Source organism: Anopheles ziemanni, chromosome 2 (assembly GCF_943734765.1).
Source record: "Anopheles ziemanni chromosome 2, idAnoZiCoDA_A2_x.2, whole genome shotgun sequence".
Taxonomy (NCBI): domain Eukaryota; kingdom Metazoa; phylum Arthropoda; class Insecta; order Diptera; family Culicidae; genus Anopheles; species Anopheles ziemanni.
Window position 1 is genome coordinate 44,647,303 of NC_080705.1, and position 23,189 is coordinate 44,670,491.

General features: G+C 39.8%; 6 protein-coding genes across 6 annotated transcripts in view; 3 read left to right on the top strand and 3 right to left on the bottom strand.

Annotated features, from left to right (window-relative positions):
- Window positions 1-452, bottom strand: part of LOC131293640 (uncharacterized protein DDB_G0283357) — an 11,797-nt gene extending 11,345 nt beyond the window's left edge. Inside the window, exon 1 of the mRNA XM_058321717.1 lies at window positions 221-452. The gene's annotated coding sequence lies outside the window, so the exon portion shown is untranslated. The remainder of the gene's footprint in view (window positions 1-220) is intronic.
- A 7,795-nt stretch (window positions 453-8,247) lies between these two features.
- Window positions 8,248-8,790, top strand: LOC131293641 (homeobox protein H2.0-like). Its single transcript, XM_058321718.1, has 2 exons — window positions 8,248-8,514; window positions 8,584-8,790. The coding sequence occupies exons 1-2, from the start codon at window positions 8,248-8,250 to the stop codon at window positions 8,788-8,790; spliced, it is 474 nt and encodes a 157-aa protein (XP_058177701.1).
- A 1,321-nt stretch (window positions 8,791-10,111) lies between these two features.
- On the bottom strand, window positions 10,112-12,628 carry LOC131293642 (uncharacterized). Its single transcript, XM_058321719.1, has 4 exons — window positions 12,526-12,628; window positions 12,330-12,446; window positions 10,521-11,011; window positions 10,112-10,421 (listed from the first exon to the last, which is right to left on the bottom strand). Exons 1-4 carry the CDS (start codon window positions 12,625-12,627, stop codon window positions 10,112-10,114), a joined length of 1,020 nt encoding a protein of 339 aa, XP_058177702.1. The 5' UTR covers window position 12,628.
- Window positions 12,629-16,024: 3,396 nt separating this feature from the next.
- LOC131285142 (nucleolar complex protein 3 homolog) lies at window positions 16,025-18,771 on the top strand. Its single transcript, XM_058314006.1, has 6 exons — window positions 16,025-16,161; window positions 16,233-16,832; window positions 16,908-17,242; window positions 17,338-17,917; window positions 18,047-18,446; window positions 18,529-18,771. The coding sequence occupies exons 1-6, from the start codon at window positions 16,113-16,115 to the stop codon at window positions 18,761-18,763; spliced, it is 2,199 nt and encodes a 732-aa protein (XP_058169989.1). The 5' UTR covers window positions 16,025-16,112; the 3' UTR covers window positions 18,764-18,771.
- A 490-nt stretch (window positions 18,772-19,261) lies between these two features.
- On the bottom strand, window positions 19,262-20,916 carry LOC131293643 (protein Malvolio-like). Its single transcript, XM_058321720.1, has 6 exons — window positions 20,797-20,916; window positions 20,256-20,468; window positions 19,972-20,195; window positions 19,776-19,891; window positions 19,599-19,690; window positions 19,262-19,521 (listed from the first exon to the last, which is right to left on the bottom strand). The coding sequence occupies exons 1-6, from the start codon at window positions 20,914-20,916 to the stop codon at window positions 19,438-19,440; spliced, it is 849 nt and encodes a 282-aa protein (XP_058177703.1). The 3' UTR covers window positions 19,262-19,437.
- On the top strand, window positions 20,915-22,884 carry LOC131282807 (nucleolar complex protein 3 homolog; the record flags this gene model as incomplete). The annotated part of the gene is made up of 5 exons (XM_058312349.1): window positions 20,915-20,945; window positions 21,021-21,355; window positions 21,451-22,030; window positions 22,160-22,559; window positions 22,642-22,884. Coding segments are annotated over 5 exons (1,581 nt in total), but the record flags the coding sequence as incomplete, so codon positions are not given.
- Between the last annotated feature and the right edge of the window lie 305 nt (window positions 22,885-23,189).

A 23,189-nucleotide genomic window follows, 5' to 3' on the forward strand; every position in this document is an offset into this window, starting at 1 on the left:
CCAAACTTCCTCTTCGGGAACGTCACAAGATATCATTTTCATTCGAGCATTGTTTACATATTCAACTAATGTGGTATCTTCAAACTACCACAGTTTGTTAAAATTAACCATGCCAACATTCCAATGTATTATTCACATAATGGTTTTTTCTTCGACCTCTTCAAAAGCGTGCACGGGAGAGAAGGAGGGCGCACTATTGGACAAAGCGAGACATAGCTACCTCAAGAATGCTGAACTTTCTTCGCTGCGAAGATTGAGGCTTTGGTTTCCTGTGTTTTGCTTGGATTGTTTCAACTGTATTTAACACACTGGGAAACCTTTTTTGAGGGCACAGAACGGATCATTCGCAATTGAATGGTAGAGTTATAGCCCTATCCAATTCAGACACCAACAAATAAAATCCACTAAACACCACTTTTAATGAAAGTTTAACCGATGGAGCTTCAATTTCGTCGTCGTCGTCGACTTTTCAATACAGACTAGTGTTGGCAGAATCGGGATTCGGAAGATTCGAAGATTCAATCCCTAGACGGATTCTAAAGATTCGAATCCCATTTGACTGATTCTAAAGATTTGTTTCGATTAGGATTCGAATCAGATTTGATTGGTTTGGGACTCGATTTGATTCGATTCTGACTTGACCCTAACTCGGGGTCCACACTACAGCGCGACGTCGCCTGACAGGAGCTGAATTCCATATAAAAAAAACCTCGCGCGATGTTGCGCGAATCACGCTAGGTTTTTTTTGCATGGAGTTCAGCGCCTGTCAGGCGACGTCGCGAACGTATCCTGAATTCAGCTCATATAATCTACTACGAATGGGTATACGTTTTTTGCCACGTATAGTCAGAAATAGATGTTATAAACGCACTGTCACGTCAAAAGCGTTCTCTTTTGAGGCGTCCCGCAAGTATAAAGAGAATTGTTTTACCCTTCTTTTCAGAAGTCGGTTTACGCCTAGATTGCATAGGAAATCTGCTGCAAAAGAAGGGGTAAAAGAATTCTGAAAAGAAGAGCGGGCAGTTCTGAAAAGAATTCTTTTACCCCAAAATAACGCCAACATTTCTAGTTGGGTAACTCACCTAATTTAGGTATTTAGGAATTTAGGTATGTCGTTGACGACCCTACCAAAGGTGTAGTAGGAAAGTGCAGCAAGGTTCTCCTTGGGTAAGTTCTCTATTAAAATATAGTTTAATTTGTATACAGTTTGAAAAAATATATATATTAAAAATATAAAATTCATAGAGTTTTTCCATGATAAACGAGTTGAATTAAAGTGAATAAACGTGCTGTACCTCAGATACACCAAATGCGACCTTTTCTTGAACAAACAATTTCTATAGTCTATCCCAGGGGCGGGTAAAGTTCGACCCGTCAACTGATTTTATCCGGCCCGTAAGAAAATTTTAATGTTTCGTGCATAAACCCATCTCAGTTTTTAGCGGATTTGTTCACGATATCAGGCTTTTTTCTCCGAAATGAAGATTAAAATTGTTGAACGATTTGTTAAATACCAAGTGACTTTCTCGTATATTTTTTGTTAGAATTGTTTTATCGTATTGGTATTATTGATCGTTAATAAACTTTCCAGCGTCGTGAGTCTCATAAAAAATCCAACAGCAATAATTCGTTTGCTTCGCATCCAAAATAAGTACATTCAAGGAATACAATTTACATATCAATACAATTTACATATTGTAAACTTGTCGAAGCTGATAGACAAAAAACTTAAGAGTAAAATAAACCAACAACCAACAAAATTCAACGAAAACAAGTATGAACATATTTAAAAAAGTTTAACGATACAATTTAACATATTTTAGCTTATGTATACCACTTTAAATGAAACTTTACTATTTATAAAGTTGATACTATATTCAAAAGAGTTTAGAATTATTTTGAAAACATTAATTCATTGTTTAAGATATCCGGCCCGCGCTTTCCGTTTCTCTTTAATCATCTGGTCTTTTTTCTAAAAGGTGTGCTGATCCTTGGTCTATCCAACAAATCCTGTTAGATCAGGGGTCAGCAAAGTCCGGCCCGTCAACTGATTTTATCCGGCCCGTAAGAAAATGTTAGAGCTATTTTTTTCGGATTTGTTCATGATTTCAGGTTGGTATTCTTCCCAAAAATGAAGATTAAAAATGTTGAACGAAGTGTTCCTGTTATATGTTAAAAAAAATAAAAATTCAACGAAATTATCTTATACTACTTTCTGAGCAACTTTACTATTTAGAAAGTTTATACTTCTTTCAAAAGAGTTCTACTTTGAAAACATTGTTTTAGGAAATGTGTGCAGACCCTAGTGTTAGATGTTGTTATTTGAAAAGAAACCCGTTATTCGTTCTAAAATGAGGTACGTGTATTTACACGTATGGGGGAAGTAAAATTACATAGTCTTGCTATTCTATATATCGAACAAGAAATGTTTAAACAAATTTTTAAAATGTAATATGTTAATCACCCTGTTCCTTTTCCACGGAAGTATAAACCCACCACTAGGTAGCCTTATTACTAAAAACAACCGAAACCGAAAGGTTTCGCATTTTTTTATAAATTGCAAATTGCAAAACGGAATGGTCAGTAGAGGGTCAGTTAGGTTTTTTCAACAAAAATGTTTGAGTCTGACTGAATGCTTTAATGTTATCAACATTGTGTTGCAATCAAATTGCTTAACCAATGTGTTTTCTTTGATTATTGTGTATTTTTTTCTATATCTGCCTGATAATGTTATTTTTGGTGGTTCAACTAGAAGCTTGCACTTGGAATTAATCAAAGATACTTTTAACTAAATTCTGAATCGACAGTGTATAGTATGGACCAAATACATTAACCAAATATACATTGAATATCGTTTTGTGATTCCAAACCGTCTCTCCCTAATAACGTGGTAAGCTACACGAGCGCATGCTGGGAAGCCTGTCGGTTACCTCATAAACCATCTTAAACGAAGGGCTAAAACACCACGCGAACACGCTTTAGATTGTTATCTTTATATCTGCCTTGGTCGCACTACTCTTTAGATGGGAAAAGAAAGAAACAGTCCAGCATATTAGTTTGCAGGAGGAACTGGGAATCACATACTATAACTCATTTTATCGTGCTTTGCTATCCACCGTGTGGATGAGCTTACATATTATGGTTTTGTCGTGTTATGCTTTATCATTGCTGCGATCGTTCCTTGTATGCCAGCATGGGTGTTCTTTCCATAGTCAAGTTATGCTATCAAACGCAGTTTTATTGAAAATGCAAAGAAAACCAACCCTTAAAACGGTTGTAGGAAGGAAATGCAGCATACATACAATTCGCCATGCATGAATTACATAATATTCAAGCTGCCATTACCATCGACGATGCGTGAATGAAGTTTTAATCCTATTAATAATCTTTGTCAACAGTTTTCAATTGTACTATTCTGTTCCTCATTTGCACCCATTTTTTTAAGTACCACTATCAGCACTGGTTCCAAGTTCATAAGATTTCAACAAATTGGTATAATTCACAATCTCCTATCTCTACTCCAGTTTAACGCTTCCATTCGAAGAGGGGAGCAAAGGTTATTTTGTTACTCCATACAATGTGTTCCCAGCTACTAGTTTTACGAACGCTAAAAAAGACCATTCTAGACAGACAAACCAACTATTATAAGATACTAGACTGATATTTACATCCGGTTGTTGCTATCTCAGCGATTCCTTCGATGCTAAATGATCGATGGAGATGCTCTTACCGTGATAGATTCGTTTATTTACTCGATCGATGTATAAAACTCCACGTGCACTACATTACGAAACCCACCATGATCTGCGTCCGACAAAAGCTGTGCGATTACTCCCACATTCCATTATTATCAGATAGAATCAACAGTTCCTGATTGGCCCTCGTTGGTGTACGATAGTGGCTCCTTCTTCACGAACGATCCTCTTCCGTGAGACTCCGCCCACTGCACATCACAACATTCCACAGAAAAGTCGAGCGCAATGCTTTTCCGATCGTTCACAGCTTGGCGCACGATCAGTGTTGCGACGGCTGCCGTGATGTGAAAGTTTCTGTGCGTGCGCCGTTCGGGAACCATGTGCGAAAGAAGTGACAGTGGAAATGTGTTGATGGAAACTGCTCACATTTTACCCAAAGAACGGCTTCCACACAATGCCGGAGCTAGTCAGTCGTCCGACGAAGACGAATCTGCAAATCCTAAACTGACCTTTGGGATTGATCGGCTGCTGAGTCGAAGCAAGGACGATCACCGGCTAGAATGCGATCGCGAGCAATCAGCATCGCCATACTGCACCGGTGTGCAAAGTTGTGTCAATCAAATTGATAAGCGCAAACAGAGTGACGACGGTGATTGTTGTGACGAGTGTAGAGGTGATTCTTTCTCGGATAACGTACCGAAAGATTCCATTCTGCAGCATACCACATCGAAAGAAGGCCATTTTGGTGGTAAAGTAGTTAGTGCAGGTGTATGTTTACCCAGCGCAAGTGAATGCAGTGGAGATTTACAATATTCTGGAGTCACTGATAACTACCACGCTTACGGCTTTATAGCAAGCGAATATGACAGAAGAGTTCCTAAATTAATTCTCAAGCCGCTACCAGTCCGCGTTGGACATGGACCAATAGGTATACAAACATATTATTTGCAACTATTCACTTCAGTCTCCAGATTTCACGAATTTTCATTCGTTCCTAGCCCGTTGCTTTAAATTTTATAATTGCTATCCATGTATCTTCTGCGACAGTTCAATCGTAACATACCTATTTCGCCAAAATAAAGCACCAACCAAACACGATAAATGGTTAATACACGTAACTAAACTGATTTCAATAAGAGTCCATTACTAAACAGAACAAGCTTAATTTAGGAATTCAATTTGTTAAACCAATTGGAATACATTGAACTTCAGAATACTACATTACATTGCTTGATCGTTTTGGTATTACAGTATCTTGTTTTGTCTCGAAAATATTTCTTTCTTATTTAAACACTTCGTAGACTCGGAGCAGAATCTTCTAAGTAAACTTTAGGCAAAAAATAAAGTTTTGAAAGTAAAGCAAACATAGTGTAGATCGAACGCAAATCCCTGTTGTAATAGCATACTTTTCGGATTTTTAGAGAGCCTAACCGAGATGGGCAAGACTAAACACACCACAGACAGTTATTACTCCAAATAAAAACAGGTTTGAATGATGAAAAATAAGGTTGTGTACGTTAATGTTATAAGAAATGTGCTTGTGCAACTGCCCTCAGGTTTCATCATAGATTTTGACGATTGTATTTACTCAAATACTTCAATTGTATACAATGTAGAATTTTAAAACTATTAAAATTTAGCTACAATGCAAAAGTTTTCTAACTTAGGCAAAGACAAAAGCATGACTACGGTGTTATTTTATACAGTTCTCACGAATTTGATGCACTTTTCAGAATACTACGTTACCCCATCGAAATTATTTTCGTTCATAAAAAGTGGTAAACGTCGTGTATACGGATTGTGGCATGGACTGGAACAAACTGCGGCGGCCGATGCTTAAGCCTGTTGCGTAAAGGATGGATTGTAAATCAATAATTATTTCAAACAAACTCAATCGTCGGCACACACGCACCCGCACCCTCGCTTAAAAGTACCCTCTCTCTACCGCTGGAATGTTTACGTGTTGTTTATATCTGCCGTGAATATTTAGATCTAGATCTGACAGAAAGCGGTAACGACTTTTTATCCTGCACTCGAGATGGTTGACTAATGCCATCCCCTAACCATGCGCCAACCCCAGGCCAACCTTGTACTCCCTCCGTGGGCCCTTTGCCCCATTGCTGAACTCTATATTTTTTCGAAATAATCCTCGTTTTATTACTCACGCACCTCACGCGGGATATGGTCTACACGAAACACACACACACATGGCCTGCCGGTCATTCTTTCACCAATCATTCGTTGCGGCTGTTACTCGAGCAACGCGGCGAAACATAATTAATTACACCCAATAAACAATTCCAAGTGGATGCTAGAAGAGGTAATTCCAAAATTATCGTTTGTTTTGTTTACAAGAAGAAGCAATGCCCGCGTTTCCTCACATGCAGGGTGCATCTTTCTTCACGAAATTAGTTCCGTCCCTTCGTCCCTTTTAGCCTCCATCCTACGGATAGAGATTTTGTTTTTTTTTCGTTTTCTCCCGCTCAACGTTACGGATTTCTTTCACTCCACTCGGCGATCGACTTATCTTGGGGCACGAACGGACGCAGAATTCTGGTTAGTTTGTTGTTCAAGTCCAAATAATCAGGCAAAACTGGTCCATATGTTTACGAAATAACAAAGAAATAACTGATGATAACATGTTGCATCTGTCGGGAAGGATGGCAATTTGTGTACTGTTGCCACCACACGGCCCATTGCCCCTTCCGGCTGCTCAACAAGATATGCTTTTATTTATTGACCATCATTCATCGATCTTGCATAGTCAGCATGATCGTATATTCGTTTGATAATGATGTCCTTGTCGAGGTAGCTCATTTTATGCACTGTGTTTCATCGGCACCATACACTGAGATTCTGTGGTTCACATGGAACTAAAACAGGACTTTTCTTATGCTGTGGAACTAAAACAGGAATAGTCGGATTGACAATTGGATTAAAGGTTTTTCAAATTTCTCAAAAGCATATAAGTTTGGTAACTTTGGTAACATGTTACTCTTGGATAAATTTTGCAGGGGAAACAAGCCCACTTTTTCTCAATAATTTAAACTTTACTACATGAGAATATTTGTTACTGTGCGCACTTAATAAACCATAGTTAAAACTTATGTTGCTTTAATTTATTCAAAAATAATACTTTGATGTGATTATAAATTCACTCCTAGTTGTTCACATGCCATGAAATTGAACAAATTTTGTTTATATAAAAATACAGTTTACTGTTTAAATGTGTACATAATGATTTTAGACGTACTATCGGAATTTGCGACTTAAATGGTAAATGGTTGGAACTAAACCAAGAAAAAATCTATCACTTCATTGATGTTATGACTCTCCAACATCAAGAAAATCGAAAAGTTTAGGAAATAGATGCCTAGTTCTCCATCATGATTATAATTCCACCCTTGCTATAATTTTCTTATGATAGGATTTATTATTAGTTGTACGATGATAGTTCTTGTGATTTGTTGCTGAACAGCAAACTATTTAAATAAAATGTCTAAACAACAACAAAACTATGTAAAAGTGAAAATAATGGCCTCAAAATGTGTTGATGTAATCTTTTCATGATTTTGTAATGCTTTTATGAACTTTCCTGTTAAAACATTGATCATATTTCTCAATAATCATCTTCTTCTTCTTCTTGGCGTAACGACCTCTTGGTCATGCCTGCCCGTTAAGGGCTTACGAGACTTGTTTCCCTGTTGTACGTGGATAGTCAGTCCTCTCGTCAGGAGAGGGTCCAGTCTCGGTTGGGATTCGAACCTCAATAATCATATACTCTGTATTATATCATATTATTTATCAGCTATTGAGACAATGCAATAATAAACATGTTTTTTTTATTATTTCGTGGAATGCGAAATGCGTTAATAAAAATGATGGATTTTTTGTCTATGCAGCATGTTATTACTAATAATTATTTTGTTATGATGTTATTTTTACTTACCTTCACTTGCATGAAAGTGTTACAGACACTTGTTGTCTAAATAGTTGACCGAAACTAACATCTTCAATTATACATCGGATTAAAATGTTAAAAATAAAAATGTTGCACTCTAAAATTGTATAGATTTGTAAAAGTCGAGATTAGGTTGTATAAAATATAATCATTTCCACAAAGATTTAATAGCTCTTTTTTGGAAAATTCTTATTTAACAAAGAAAAAATCCATCACAACGAGCACTATATATAAAAGTGAAACTACTATTTTGGATGCATTAGGAAACCATAAATGGATAGATCCCCGAAACTAACCAGGAATGTTCCGTCACTCAAAAGGACCATACCATTATTCCTCGAATGCATAATATTAGAATATTCGGTTGGGAGAATTCTGTTACCCATGTTTCTAAGTCTTCTTCCATAAGACCGAGTACATAGAGGCCATAATCACCTTCCCAATAAACTAGAGAAATATACGATTTTTTTTTTGTTCCTGGCAGGATGTAGTATGTTCCCCCAACAAACGCCGAGCATAGTGGCAGCGTTTCCGCACGGATCTTCAGCATATTTGGGAACAACATCATTCGAAAGCACCTCGCCATACGGTATGGACGAGCTGACGGAGGGGTCGGTGAACCAATGTTTGCTGCCACCAGCCGATTGTAGCAAATCGCGGTCGAACGATTACGCCGTCGGCAGCACACGGTTGGCAGGAGGACCAACATCACTCTCCCGGCGGAAGCGATCGTGGTCGAGAGCCGTCTTCAGCACGCTGCAGCGCAAAGGACTCGAGCGAACGTTTCAGGAGCAAAAATATATCACCAAACCTGATCGAAAACGACTTGCCGCCAATCTTGGGCTGCACGATGCGCAGGTATTTCGGTGACCTCGGCTCAAGGTGGATGCCTTACCTCCGATAACTCCTTTTTCCCTTAATTCATAGGTTAAAGTGTGGTTTCAAAACCGGCGCATGAAATGGCGGCACACGGTGAAGAGCACGTCGTTACTCGCGCCAACGCAGGATAAGCAACCGGAAAAGCGGATAGCAAGTAACGACATGCTATCGAAAGATTACAACTCCAGTGTAGCAGAAATTCTTACGCTTAGCATCAACGAAGACAGTGAAGACATAGAAGTTATTATAGATTAAACGTTACGTCACCGGTGCGTGGCAAAAAGGGAATAAAACTACTCTTGACCAATTTGCCTGTATCTATTGAATCCTTTCTACTCGCGTTCTTTTTTGAAAATATATTCTCTTATCTAGAAAAGTTTTCTAGAATTTTCCTCGAATCTCCTCCTAATAGAGTCGAAATAGAGTCGGTCTACAGTTGACTCAAAGCCTACAGTAATATGGCAGATCAGGGTTTTATCATCTGGAAATGCTTGTAAACTACTTGGTAAAAACATGTAGTTGATATACAGTTGGTCCCCACAGTACGCGAATGTTTGGGAGCGAACGCAATAGCGTATATCGAATTTTCGCGTATTGCGGATTTCCTCTGCCATATCGTTTATACCTCATATTGAAGAGTTGACACTAAGAGGGAACCGCTTATTTAACATCCCGGTTGACAGAAATTGACATTGTTGCTGGTACTATGTAGTTCCAGCAAGAGTCCCAGCAATCTGCCATGGAAAAACTACCTGGATACATGACAGCTGCAAAAAATTTGAATTTTTGTCAGCCGGGATATCTTCTATCCAAATCACTAATAAGTGTTCCATTTCTTCTATTCCATTATCCAAATCTCTATTAAAAAGTGTATATTAAAAACTTCATTCTACCAAAACAAAGTAAAATTGACTAATCAGAACTCAAGCAACTTTTTTAGAAAATCGCTATCTATGAGCGCTAACTATGAGCTGTCAGTTTTAGAAAATCGCGTATTGCGAATTCGCGTATTACCGATAGACAAGCCGTACTCCATTGTCCATTGATTTGTACGCTCTTGGCACTGCGAAGAAGAGGTTATAACAAGAAACAGCACAATATTCGTAAGATAAAGCAAACTTTGTTTATTCAATAGAAATTTATATAAGAAATCTATCTATTTGATTTAAAACATATTAAGTGCGCATTGTTGGTAGATAGTTCAAGATCTTCTGCCTTTACATAAGACCACATGTGAGCACATGAGTCCATTTACTTGTATTAGCCTGTAAGAGTCGTGACGGTTGCGTAGGCTTTAGCGGGTGCAGCGTTAGGGCAGCGATGGCGACGGTCGGCATCCAACACTACTGATGCTGATGATTGCTGCTGATGCTGCTGCGGCTGCTGCTACTGCTGCGTCTGCTGCTGCTGCTGTGGCGGGTTGCGATCGCTACTGTTATAAATGCTGATCTGCATGTTGAATTTTTCACTCAAAAACGACTCCGTCGAGACACACTTCCTTTTCATTTCCGTGGCTGATTTCCTTTAACCGGTATCGGGGTTTCTTGTTGTATTCGTTTGCTGAATCAAATGAGATTTAACATTCCACGTGTTCCTTTTCACTAAGCGTCCCATTCGTGTCGGCTCGGGTCAGGGCGTTTTGCTTCTCTAGCGGTAGCTCCTCCGTCGATGTGCCATTTTCGACGCCCATCGCCGACTTCACCGGCAGCTGCTCCTCGCCAACAAACGGCAGAAAGGTACCACGCACGCTTTCAAACGCCTTCCGGAAGCCCAGCTTCATGTAGAGCCCGCGGGAGGCATCGTTTTCCGGGCGTATGACAACGAAAGGTATGTAGCCCCGTTGAATGACCAGCTTCGTCAGCGATTGTGCGACCTGAATGCCATACCTACGAGCATAAGACATCCTCGATCAGCACACGATGGCGAGGATACGGCTTCGCTCGAAACTTTTGCGGAAATTTTCTCAGTCATAGCAACACACTTACCCTTTTCTTCGGAATTTCGGTTTCGTTTGCATCGAAAACATTCCACCGTAGTAGGATTGCAAGCTCCAGGCGGCCAGTTCGTTGTCCAAGTTGGTAAACACCCCGAAGCCCGGCAGCTGATGGACTAGTTTCTCGAACAGTTCCAGACATTCGATATCCCTGGCCGGATACAGATCGTGAATGTCCTTCACGTCGTCGATACAGAGCGGTTTCATTATCACTTCGTCCGCGGCCAGTGGCTCCAACGCTAAATCTAACTCGGCCGGGCACTCATGCACATAAATATCACCATAGATATGCCCGTCCAATTTTCCCTTAACCTTTTCACGAAATATCTCTTCCATCTTGTACATAATGCCTACATGGGTAAAGTTCATGTAAATTGGACTATGCCAATCGAAAAGAATGTCCTCGTCTTTAATCAGTTCCATTCGCTCTAGTCTGTCCGGTGGACAAAAAATACCTACGCTTTCGTTCGTCCTGTTATCCGGCTGCGGTCAAAAGACAAAAGAAAAGCAAAATATTTTCATTATTTCACTTTGATTTTGTTGTTTTCGATATCCTAATTCTTAAATCCAACCTTTATTTTATAATACCGCATCCCTTAGCAGTTCTAGACAAGATCCAATAAAATCCATCTTTTTTCGTTTTCCGAAACGTGTCCAGAAAACTATGAAATAAACTATGGTGAACGTCGTGTTTTTTAGATGAAAGCGCGTTACATTACTTTGAAGGGATCAATAAAACAAGAGGCATTTTAAAGCCTTGGAACATCGACCCACGACCACGGTCCTAGGCAGTAAAAAGTATATTAAGCCCTTATTGGGACAGACATGACCCGAGAAAGCGTTAGAATAAACAAATTTTCAATTTATTATCAAGTAAAACGAGAACAGTTCGTTAGACAGATAAGGACGTGTTGCCACTGCAACATCGTTAGACGAATAAGGACATGTTCCACTTGAGCTATAAGAAAATAGTTTTCGAAGATAAGCAAACAGTCCTGATAAAATCGTTTGATAAATGGTGGTGTGATTTATTTTTCTTAAAATTAATTACATCATGATATTTGATTAACTTTATAAGATTCCTCGAAGTTGGATCTTGGATTGGGTTCTAAATTTGTTTCGAATAAGTGAATTCACTAAGAGCCAAAATCATTTACGCCCTCATTACAGAAATTTTCAGCTAATTTAATATTGCGATGCTAACCTGTGCAATAATATATCGGAATGCATTTCTTGGGCTTTTCTTATGTTATTTTCAAAAAAACGTTAAATTGGATAGAATGTTTAGTGTATAAAAAAACCTTAAAATTGATAGAAAATTAATTTAATTAATTTAACAAAAAAAAGTCAACCATTTTTGTTCTTCTTCTTGGCGTAACGACCTCTTAAGTCGTGCCTGCCCGTTAAGGGCTTACGAGACTTGTTTCCCTGTTGTACGTGGATAATCAGTCCTCTCGCACAGGGGAGGGTCCGGTCTCGGTTGGGATTCGAACCAACGCCGTCGAGGTGGTGAGCCCCGGCGCGCTCATGGGCCGATTTTCTAAACGACGCTACCGCTCGGCTGTCGCGGACCCCCACTATTTCGATAAGTTTCGTCGACCATTTAATAAGATTAATAATTTATGATTGAATTTGGATTCAAGTCGTAGAGTATGATGAGTTTGAACAAACGTCATGTCGAACTTTGTTTAATCAATGGTATTTAGAAAGATCCAAAACGTTGGATAATCTTCAAAAAGATATATACAATAACATCACAATCGTCTCTTATAATAAATTTTCTTGGTATGTTAAATCTTACCGTATATGTACAGCCAGCAAAATGCAAACAAACAGGATCTTCAGGCCAAGTCTTTGCTCTATAAAATTGAAATTGCCATACTCTATCATTCAGGTACGTTTGAATAGTTTGATGAAACTGAAAGATATAAAGCAAATGTTAAAATTAATGGTCGTTAGACTAGCAAAAATGTTGCAATATTTAGTAATTAAGTCACCTTTAAGGAATGCGGAAAATATTTTTCCAGCTCTTCCATCAATGCTGGGAGCTCGTGTTCCTTCACAATCACAAAATTTTTCCCCTCTGGTGCCAGCTCCATCCTTAAAACAGGCGTATGTTTCTAGCACTAGCTCACGTTATTGCTGCAATGAGAAAGTAAATAAGAATCGCTGAATTAACGCTCAACACTACCACGTTCAGTTTCCGTCACCCTTAACCATCAGTCCACAAGACCCTTCCTGTTTTGGAACTATCGTTTTAACGCGATTTGACTGACTCAACACCCACCTTGAACAAGTTTGGAAACATCTCAAGCCTTCCTAGCACCATTAACTGTCGCCACCGAAACTTTTGATCGCGAGTCTATTTCTTTACCTTCGCGTAAATCTTCCTTTGCGTGACCAACATTTGGTTTCGTGACCCAGTAGGACAAATCTACATGGCACTTTGCCTAGCAAAGTTACTGTGTCATTTTAACAGCCTTGGGCGCCGAAAGAGTGATATACTTTCAGCTTTAAGAATCCAGACCCCTATCAAGATTGAACAATGAGTAAATGGTTTTTGCAGCAACAATTGATTACTATAATCATTATTTTTCTTTCCAGCAACCCGACCTTAACCCAAATAAATAACATTCTAATGTTAACATGTTCGCTGGCCTATGCATGCGCTTTTGTATGTCGCATGGTGCATGCTTAATTGTACATAAAGTAAAATGCATACAACGCGGTTTGATATTTATGTAGAAGGGCAGAAGTTAGAATCGCCGCAGCACAGTGACATCATCCTCATGTGCATATGTATACGTTACCGGGCACTACTAGCCAGCCAGAGGGGGATCGGGAATGCTGCTAAATGACGTAGGTCGGGCAGAAAAGAAAAAAAATTACGCTGATCCTTGTACGCAATACGACACCTATGCTTTTGAAGAGACCTCTCGACAAATCGCGGATTGTGGCGAAAAAGGATCAAACTGCCAGGCCGTACACCCGGCCGCGTACACATTTCTCCGGCTGGGAATTCTCTTCCTTGAATGGTGCGCCGTCTTCTTGCTCGGGCAGCACGGTTGTCTGGGCCCTTAAAACAGCCAGTAGTACCGCCCTGTTTACTCTCGCCATATCCGTCACCGACGAAATACATGAACGGGCGCCAAAACATCGGCCAACATCGTTGTCGGTGTGGGCTACAGTTTTGCGCGCGCGCGCCCGCAAACACATACACACTCACACACATATACCGTCTACCGTTTCTCTCGGCCTTTGGACAACGGGTGGCACGTGCGAACTATCTGGGAAAATTGAAACGTTCAGCTAACGGAATAATGGGAACAGGAAGCCCTTGACTCGCGAATAATCGGTACAACTACACCTATTCGTTTATTTTTTGGTCCCCAAATTAGTACGTTCGGGTGGTCACAAAATATATATTATTAAAGTATCCATGCAAGAAGGCCTTGAGTATAACCGCTGCGCCACAGAATGCGTCTAGAAACGTTTTTTTGTTAATGGAAAGTACATAACGCAAATATAGACATACATCTATAACCCGTAATTGTCGCCGGCATTTGAAAGTGAAAATTGAAACAAATTGATCATTCCATCAAAAAGCCCTGTAAAGCCAAAACTTTCCCGATGTAAACGCGCTTGGTTATGCTTCTTTAGTTTAAAAAATGTCTCGTTTAAAATGTAATCGTTAGCCTACCTGAAACACCCGGCCGTGACGGGATTGCCCGTTGATTAAAAGGCTTGCTGGCCCTTTGGGGAAGTCAACCTAGTGCGGTACTGAGCTAGTGCCAGCTAAAACCTTATATCTAGGACTTGTGGTTTGGGCTCCGTCACTATGGTGAGTTAATTATGGAGAAAAAGGGACTGCATCATGATATCGTTCAACACACGGACACGAACGTGATTTCACTCGCGACGAACTCACAACTTGCTGGGAAAAATTGGTCGCTTCCGCTTGCACCAGCCACAATCTTGCTGGAAAACTTTATCAATTCACGTTTGCGAACAAACACCTCACGCAAGAACAAACTCCATTTTCTAAGTCTCCTGAAAACGAGCTGCTAACACGCTTCTTTGCGGGCCGAGACTAAAGTTTCTGATGGTACCACCGGTGGTGCATAACTGAGTGAACGCGAATCACGGCCTGTTTGCTGCTGACCACTGCTAAAATCTAGCTGCCCCTTTGGTTACCACCACAGCTGGCCGTTCCTTTTGGGGATACATATTCGACACAGAACCAGTGGAACACTTTTCGGCTTAACGAAGAATTCCGTGCTTCAAGCACGAAAGAAGGAGGAGTACGGAAAAGGAAATTCAGCATACACGCAACGCCAGGAATACGTGGAAAATCGAATTTTTCTACCGAGCACAATAAGGAACGTGAACCACACGAACACGCAGGCAGACGAGGTTGAACTTAGCTACGGGCAAGATCTTCTTCATAAAGTTCGTTATGCTGCGACACTACCAGTATTCTTTCTTTCTTCTATGCGACTGTATGTCTAGTGGACCGCTCTACTGTCAATAAACCACCATCACAAGCGAAATGGAATCCGCGTTCCGTTTGCGCAGATGCGAAAATGTCCCTTCGTTACTGCAATTCGACCACCTATCCTTGTTCGACATGCATAATTTGCCAATGTCCTGACGACTTTCTCACGAGATCGATACGACCAGCAAATAACTGCTCTCGCACAAAAACCCAAATCATGCAGAACTACGAGCGACCTTCATCGTACTTGCTTGAATCTTTTCTCCTCACACATAAAGTGCTACTTGAATGGTCCCATTCACATTACTGGTTTTTTCATCCTTGCACACTGTGTGTCTGACGCTCCAGTAGGGAAATCAAAGTCCATGCAATTTTGCTTGTTTATTGTTGCTTCTTTGCTACAACAAATACCACAAAAAAAGATTTCATTGGCAACGGCTCCCGTACACCAAAAGGATAATTGCAAATTTAAGGTGTGTGAGTGTTGAAGAGCTGAAAGGAGAAATATCCCTTTTAAAAAGGGGAAAGAAGGGGAAATTGTCAAGCGGTTTATAACGGTTGTATTTAAATGTTGCCAATACAACAGCTAAACAGCGATTCGAACAGAGGTCTTAATTTGAGGCTATAGACCTCCTTTTAAGAAGAGATTAATTTGATTACAGAACTTCTAATCAATATGCATGGCTGAAACCATGATAAAGTTATTAACAAATTTGTTATTTCAGCGGTAAATACCAACCAAGGTTTCTGTACCAGCGCCTCATTCATGTTTCATAGTTCAAGTTTCATAAACTAAGAATTACAGAAGACTTTTTACATAGTTGTCTCTCTTCAAAAGCACTTTCATTTGAGGGGTCTGTTGCAGAATTTTAACCAAGGTACTAAAAACTTATTAACACATTAGCTATTTCAGTTTTTATTTCAAGTTGTGATCAAGGCTTTTAAAACTTGTTGATGCCAGTTTGGCGTTCCACGGGATTGACATCTGTCAGAAGCCACATGTGCAGACAGTTTGATAAACATAACTATTTTTCCGCATGCTCGAGCGGCTACACGTACCGGTGTCCTGAGTAACATTACTGCCTGAAGATGGTGAAATTGAAGAAAAAATCTATCAAAGCAAAGGCCCAAACTAAAGGTATGTTCCGTAAAGTCTATCTACGAACTATAAATCCCATAACTAACTTGGGCTACTTTCTCCGCATGTAGGAAAAAAAGTGAAACAAGTGCAGTCTTATGGCAAAACTAAATCCAACGCCTCCAATGGCGCCACGAACCGTTTTCGGGACGATAAACCGAGAAGGCCTACCTCCGCGGATCTGGAAAAGGCGTACCGAAGGAACATTCAGTCTGAAATGTACAACAGGGAACGAGTGGACCATTTGTTGCCTATCAAAGTCAAAGGCAAAGGATTGGTTACCCGTACGGCTCCCAAGCAACTGGGCAATAAACATAGCGCGACAAACGATCTGTCAGACGGAGACGTATCGGACACGGACGAGGATAGCAGGCAAGCGGTTTCCAAGGAGCAGGAAATCGTCACGCTAGCTGACCTGCTGGTTAAACGCGACGCGGAGATCAAAGAGAAGCAGTTTCTAATAGGAGCGTCCTGTGCAGCAATATTGGAAAATCCTGAAGCCAGGATCGAAAATCTGGGTAATTTAGTCGATTTGGTGCGGGATATCAACCGAGATGGGTCGATTAATTTCCTTGCTATTCGCAAAACTGCTATTATATCACTGGTGGAAGTTTTTAAGGACATAGTTCCAGAATATCGCATCGGCATTGTAGACAAAGAACAGCAAACATGTAAGTGTTACAGGATTTTGTTAAAAAAGGTAGAAGTCTAAAAGCTAATAAAATGTTTCTTCCTTCATTTTCCAGTAAAAAAGGATACACTCTCCAGAATAAATTACGAAAACAAGCTTTTGACATACTATAAGCAATTTCTGAAACATCTGGAGCGCATAACGGAGAAATATACTCGGATGCTGCGGGAATCGAAAAAATTGTCCACTGATACTCGTCAGTTGCTAGAAACTACCGTACAGTGTATGTGCGATTTGGTTTTGGCACATCCGTACTTCAACTATAGCCCAAATATTGTCCAGGTGCTCGTTATCATGCTGAACGATGCGAAGGAAAGTGTTCGAAAAATAGTTCACTCATGTTTCAGTACGCTATTCAAGACCGATGCAAGATTGGATCTAAGCTACCATGTAAGTTAACTACCTAGTAATTTTGAAATCGTGAGACACCAGTCAGTGAAAAGTTGAAATCCATTCCATTCGAAACGCTTCTATTCGCATTCCAGACGGTTCGCCATATTAACATGCTGATAAAAAAGAAGGAACGAAACATTTTTCCGGAAATGGTGTCCTGCCTCAAATATCTGCAGATCCATCGAATCAATATGCACGAGGAAACATTGCTAGAGCTGAAAAAGCAAAAACTAGAGAAACAAAAGTCGTACTTCATCAACATGTCACGAAAGGAACGTAAGCGAAAGAAAAAACTTCAGGAATTGGAAAAGGACATCTTCGAAACGAAGGCCGAGGAAAGCAAACAGGTGGTACGACGCAAGCTGACCGACATTTCCAAAATGGCTTTTATGATTTATTTCAAAATATTAAAATGCTATCCCGATTCACGGGTTCTGAGTGCAACACTGGAAGGGCTTTCGAAGTTCGCGCACACTATCAATATTGAATTCTTTGCCGATTTGGTGGAATTGCTAAACAATCTACTAGTAAACGCTTCGCTTGGGTATCGCGAGCAATTGCACTGTATCCAAACCGTGTTCGTTATCCTCAGTGGACAGGGAGAAGTTCTAAATATCGATCCAGCAAGATTTTATTCGCATTTTTACAAAAATCTTCTGTATGTTAATGCAGGTGAGCATAGTTTATGTTAGTAACATCTCTAATCCAACTTATGTTTTGGCCGGCCCTTGGGGCCTATCTTCGTAAATAATATTAAGATACCAAAGTTTTGTTACAAACATACTTTTAAAATACTTTCAGGTAAAAATCATGAAGATATGGAATCAATCCTAAAAACATTGGACATCATTCTCTTCAAGCGTCGTCGTAACGTTACGTACTATCGCTTTGTTGGTTTTGTAAAGCGTCTTGCTACGCTTTGTCTTCAGGTGCTGCCTAACGGGTCCCTTGGTCTGATATCGTTGATTCGCAGCTGTATGAACATGAATCAACAGCTCGACATTCTGCTTGATACGGAAGCCGACGTAGGGTCTGGTAAGTTTGATCCGTTGAACGAAGAGCCGGAATTTTCAAATGCTAGCTGCACGGCCTTATTTGAAACTACCTGCCTGACCCGGCATTATCATCAAACGGTGCGCAAGATGATAACAAACGTACTGAAAGGAGCGGATAACGTGCCCATCAGTGCTGGAAGAACTTTGTAAGTACAGCTTTTATTGCAATACAATGTGGCTCTTATGTAATGCGTTTATTTTTCCCTTTTATACCGTATGTTATTGCAGGACTCCTGGGGAATTCTACACTAACTATGACTGTTCGGAGATGGTTTTCAATCCGGAAATTCCACAACCTTCGAAAGTAAAATACCCAAGCAGGAATCGTAGTCTATTGGCACTAGCATTGGTACAAAAGAGTTTCTTGGAGAATTACAACCCGGTTGTTCCGCTTGCCGTGTCCAATACCGACGCATTGATGTTCGACTACTACCATGAGTGCGCTAAAAAACACAAATGTTAATAAAGTTGATTCGCATTTTCGACTCATTAATTTCACAGGATACAGGACTTTTGAAAAATTTACTATAATGGCCGACAGGATTTTTCCTCATCTTAAATCCCAAACTTGTTACGGATTACTCAGACTTGGACGAGTAAATATTTTTCTAGTACCGTAGTAGTTCTGAGAGTTTTCCATCTGTTCAGTTATTTTAAATTGCTCCTTCGCAAGGATACATAAATTTGGAAGAGGTGAAGACGCAAATTGCAAAGGTTGATTCAAATCTAGGCTGACATCTGAGTTATATAAATTACTACTTAAATCACGAAACAAAGGAATGGAAGAAACTTTCGCTCTTTATTAGGTATGCTCAATTAGGTCTTCCATTTATCTTTTTTGTATCGGAATCGTATGCCCACCAGAAATCGAACTCTGATCGAACATTCTACATCAATTCTTTCTTTCAGCCATTTTAATGTAACAAGACAACAAACTGTATACGTGAAGGTATATTTTGGAAATGGAAAGTTCTCGGCTATACTACAATGTTTCTTCTAAGACACAGCACCATTTGTTTATGTTGATAGGGTTTCGTTGGATTCTTTTTTTCACTACACATTAAAAACAAAACCATCTACAGTAACAATTAAATCATTTGACTCACTGCTCACTTCTTCGCACACTTCCAACGACGATCAACTCTGCTCATTAGCCGATGGTACGTTCGTGACAAACGTGTTATCATCCCAGCGCTCCACTAAGACAAACCGTTGAACGAACTAAGTAGAAAAACCAAAAAAATGAGACACAGGAAATTAACGTCTAAACATAGTATTTAAACGATGCATCTATTTACCCTATTGCCTGCTAGAGTTTTGTTGCCCATATAAACCATCATATGGAGAATAAGGTATGCATTGAATGTGATGTAGAAAACGCCAAAAACCACTGGAGAAGAGAAAGGAAATACAAAAAGGTTATAGATGGATTGGCAAATAATCCACACAGTTTGTGACCATAGGAAATTACTTACCAACACCAAATATCATCAGAGCAGTCAGCTCCACATGTTCCAGGTTTGCAATGATAAAATATAGATTTACTCCAATCACGGTAAAGCTCAGGGCGATAGAAATTATTTTTTCAACCCTATGGAGAAACACGGAATGTTTTACTTTATTAGTAAATTCATGAGTTGTACGTTTCCGATTTGTCTAAATGTTGCTTACGCTCCATTGACGAACTCGAGCATGAGTGCACTGCAACACGTAAATGCTACTGTGGGAATTGCAGCAAATGGCAGTTGCAGTGCCATTACTGCATTAAGTATATCATTCATCTTCGTCAGGTCCTCCAATCGACTAAAGAATGCAACATAAAACGCGGGAATAACGGCCACTGTTCGAGTGAACAACACTCGCTTCCATCGCACCCATTGCAAATTCAGAAAACCCTAGAAAATGGACAAGAAACTCATCGTCTAACAGATTTAGGCGGGTACTAGGACGATTACCTCCATCGCAAACTGTCCCGCATAGGTTCCAGTCATGGTCGAACTTTGACCCGCAGCTAAAATACCAATGGCCCAAACATACATTGACGCTCCACCGTAGAAACATCCTAATACCAGCCCGGCCTTGTAGATGTTGATCTCGGCAGTGACATTGTTTGCGACGAATGCCGAGTTAATATCACCAGCAAATGGAGTATTGGCGCATGTGTCGATCTGGAAGTCAAAAGAAATTTACGATGAAGTTTAATATACTTAATGCACTGATAGGAGAGAGAACATCACTTTCTTTTCGGCAAACGTCCAACAGTTCAAGAACAATGTGAGTTGAAAAAAAAATAACTAATTCAATTTGAGTGAGCAAAATGAAGCTATCAAAATCGATTCAAGTCCTAGTATTCTATTTGAAAGCAACTTGTATGTTTCATGCATCACATTCCTAATACAAAACATGCAAGCAGTAGTTTCTTATGTTTCGTTTTGCATTGAATTTAATAAATTATTTTAAATTAACAGAAAGTGAAACTGCATCCAATGTACATACCACATTTTGATTGGTTTTCCCATACAGATCTTGTGCAAAGACCGACACCACAAACACGTTTATTATGAAGGAAACCAAAAGCGCCAACGATGCCTCAATGAAGTAGTACCGGCATCGCATCGGCATTGTAGACAAAGAACAGCAAACATGTAAGTGTTACAGGATTTTGTTAAAAAAGGTAGAAGTCTAAAAGCTAATAAAATGTTTCTTCCTTCATTTTCCAGTAAAAAAGGATACACTCTCCAGAATAAATTACGAAAACAAGCTTTTGACATACTATAAGCAATTTCTGAAACATCTGGAGCGCATAACGGAGAAATATACTCGGATGCTGCGGGAATCGAAAAAATTGTCCACTGATACTCGTCAGTTGCTAGAAACTACCGTACAGTGTATGTGCGATTTGGTTTTGGCACATCCGTACTTCAACTATAGCCCAAATATTGTCCAGGTGCTCGTTATCATGCTGAACGATGCGAAGGAAAGTGTTCGAAAAATAGTTCACTCATGTTTCAGTACGCTATTCAAGACCGATGCAAGATTGGATCTAAGCTACCATGTAAGTTAACTACCTAGTAATTTTGAAATCGTGAGACACCAGTCAGTGAAAAGTTGATATCCATTCCATTCGAAACGCTTCTATTCGCATTCCAGACGGTTCGCCATATTAACATGCTGATAAAAAAGAAGGAACGAAACATTTTTCCGGAAATGGTGTCCTGCCTCAAATATCTGCAGATCCATCGAATCAATATGCACGAGGAAACATTGCTAGAGCTGAAAAAGCAAAAACTAGAGAAACAAAAGTCGTACTTCATCAACATGTCACGAAAGGAACGTAAGCGAAAGAAAAAACTTCAGGAATTGGAAAAGGACATCTTCGAAACGAAGGCCGAGGAAAGCAAACAGGTGGTACGACGCAAGCTGACCGACATTTCCAAAATGGCTTTTATGATTTATTTCAAAATATTAAAATGCTATCCCGATTCACGGGTTCTGAGTGCAACACTGGAAGGGCTTTCGAAGTTCGCGCACACTATCAATATTGAATTCTTTGCCGATTTGGTGGAATTGCTAAACAATCTACTAGTAAACGCTTCGCTTGGGTATCGCGAGCAATTGCACTGTATCCAAACCGTGTTCGTTATCCTCAGTGGACAGGGAGAAGTTCTAAATATCGATCCAGCAAGATTTTATTCGCATTTTTACAAAAATCTTCTGTATGTTAATGCAGGTGAGCATAGTTTATGTTAGTAACATCTCTAATCCAACTTATGTTTTGGCCGGCCCTTGGGGCCTATCTTCGTAAATAATATTAAGATACCAAAGTTTTGTTACAAACATACTTTTAAAATACTTTCAGGTAAAAATCATGAAGATATGGAATCAATCCTAAAAACATTGGACATCATTCTCTTCAAGCGTCGTCGTAACGTTACGTACTATCGCTTTGTTGGTTTTGTAAAGCGTCTTGCTACGCTTTGTCTTCAGGTGCTGCCTAACGGGTCCCTTGGTCTGATATCGTTGATTCGCAGCTGTATGAACATGAATCAACAGCTCGACATTCTGCTTGATACGGAAGCCGACGTAGGGTCTGGTAAGTTTGATCCGTTGAACGAAGAGCCGGAATTTTCAAATGCTAGCTGCACGGCCTTATTTGAAACTACCTGCCTGACCCGGCATTATCATCAAACGGTGCGCAAGATGATAACAAACGTACTGAAAGGAGCGGATAACGTGCCCATCAGTGCTGGAAGAACTTTGTAAGTACAGCTTTTATTGCAATACAATGTGGCTCTTATGTAATGCGTTTATTTTTCCCTTTTATACCGTATGTTATTGCAGGACTCCTGGGGAATTCTACACTAACTATGACTGTTCGGAGATGGTTTTCAATCCGGAAATTCCACAACCTTCGAAAGTAAAATACCCAAGCAGGAATCGTAGTCTATTGGCACTAGCATTGGTACAAAAGAGTTTCTTGGAGAATTACAACCCGGTTGTTCCGCTTGCCGTGTCCAATACCGACGCATTGATGTTCGACTACTACCATGAGTGCGCTAAAAAACACAAATGTTAATAAAGTTGATTCGCATTTTCGACTCATTAATTTCACAGGATACAGGACTTTTGAAAAATTTACTATAATGGCCGACAGGATTTTTCCTCATCTTAAATCCCAAACTTGTTACGGATTACTCAGACTTGGACGAGTAAATATTTTTCTAGTACCGTAGTAGTTCTGAGAGTTTTCCATCTGTTCAGTTATTTTAAATTGCTCCTTCGCAAGGATACATAAATTTGGAAGAGGTGAAGACGCAAATTGCAAAGGTTGATTCAAATCTAGGCTGACATCTGAGTTATATAAATTACTACTTAAATCACGAAACAAA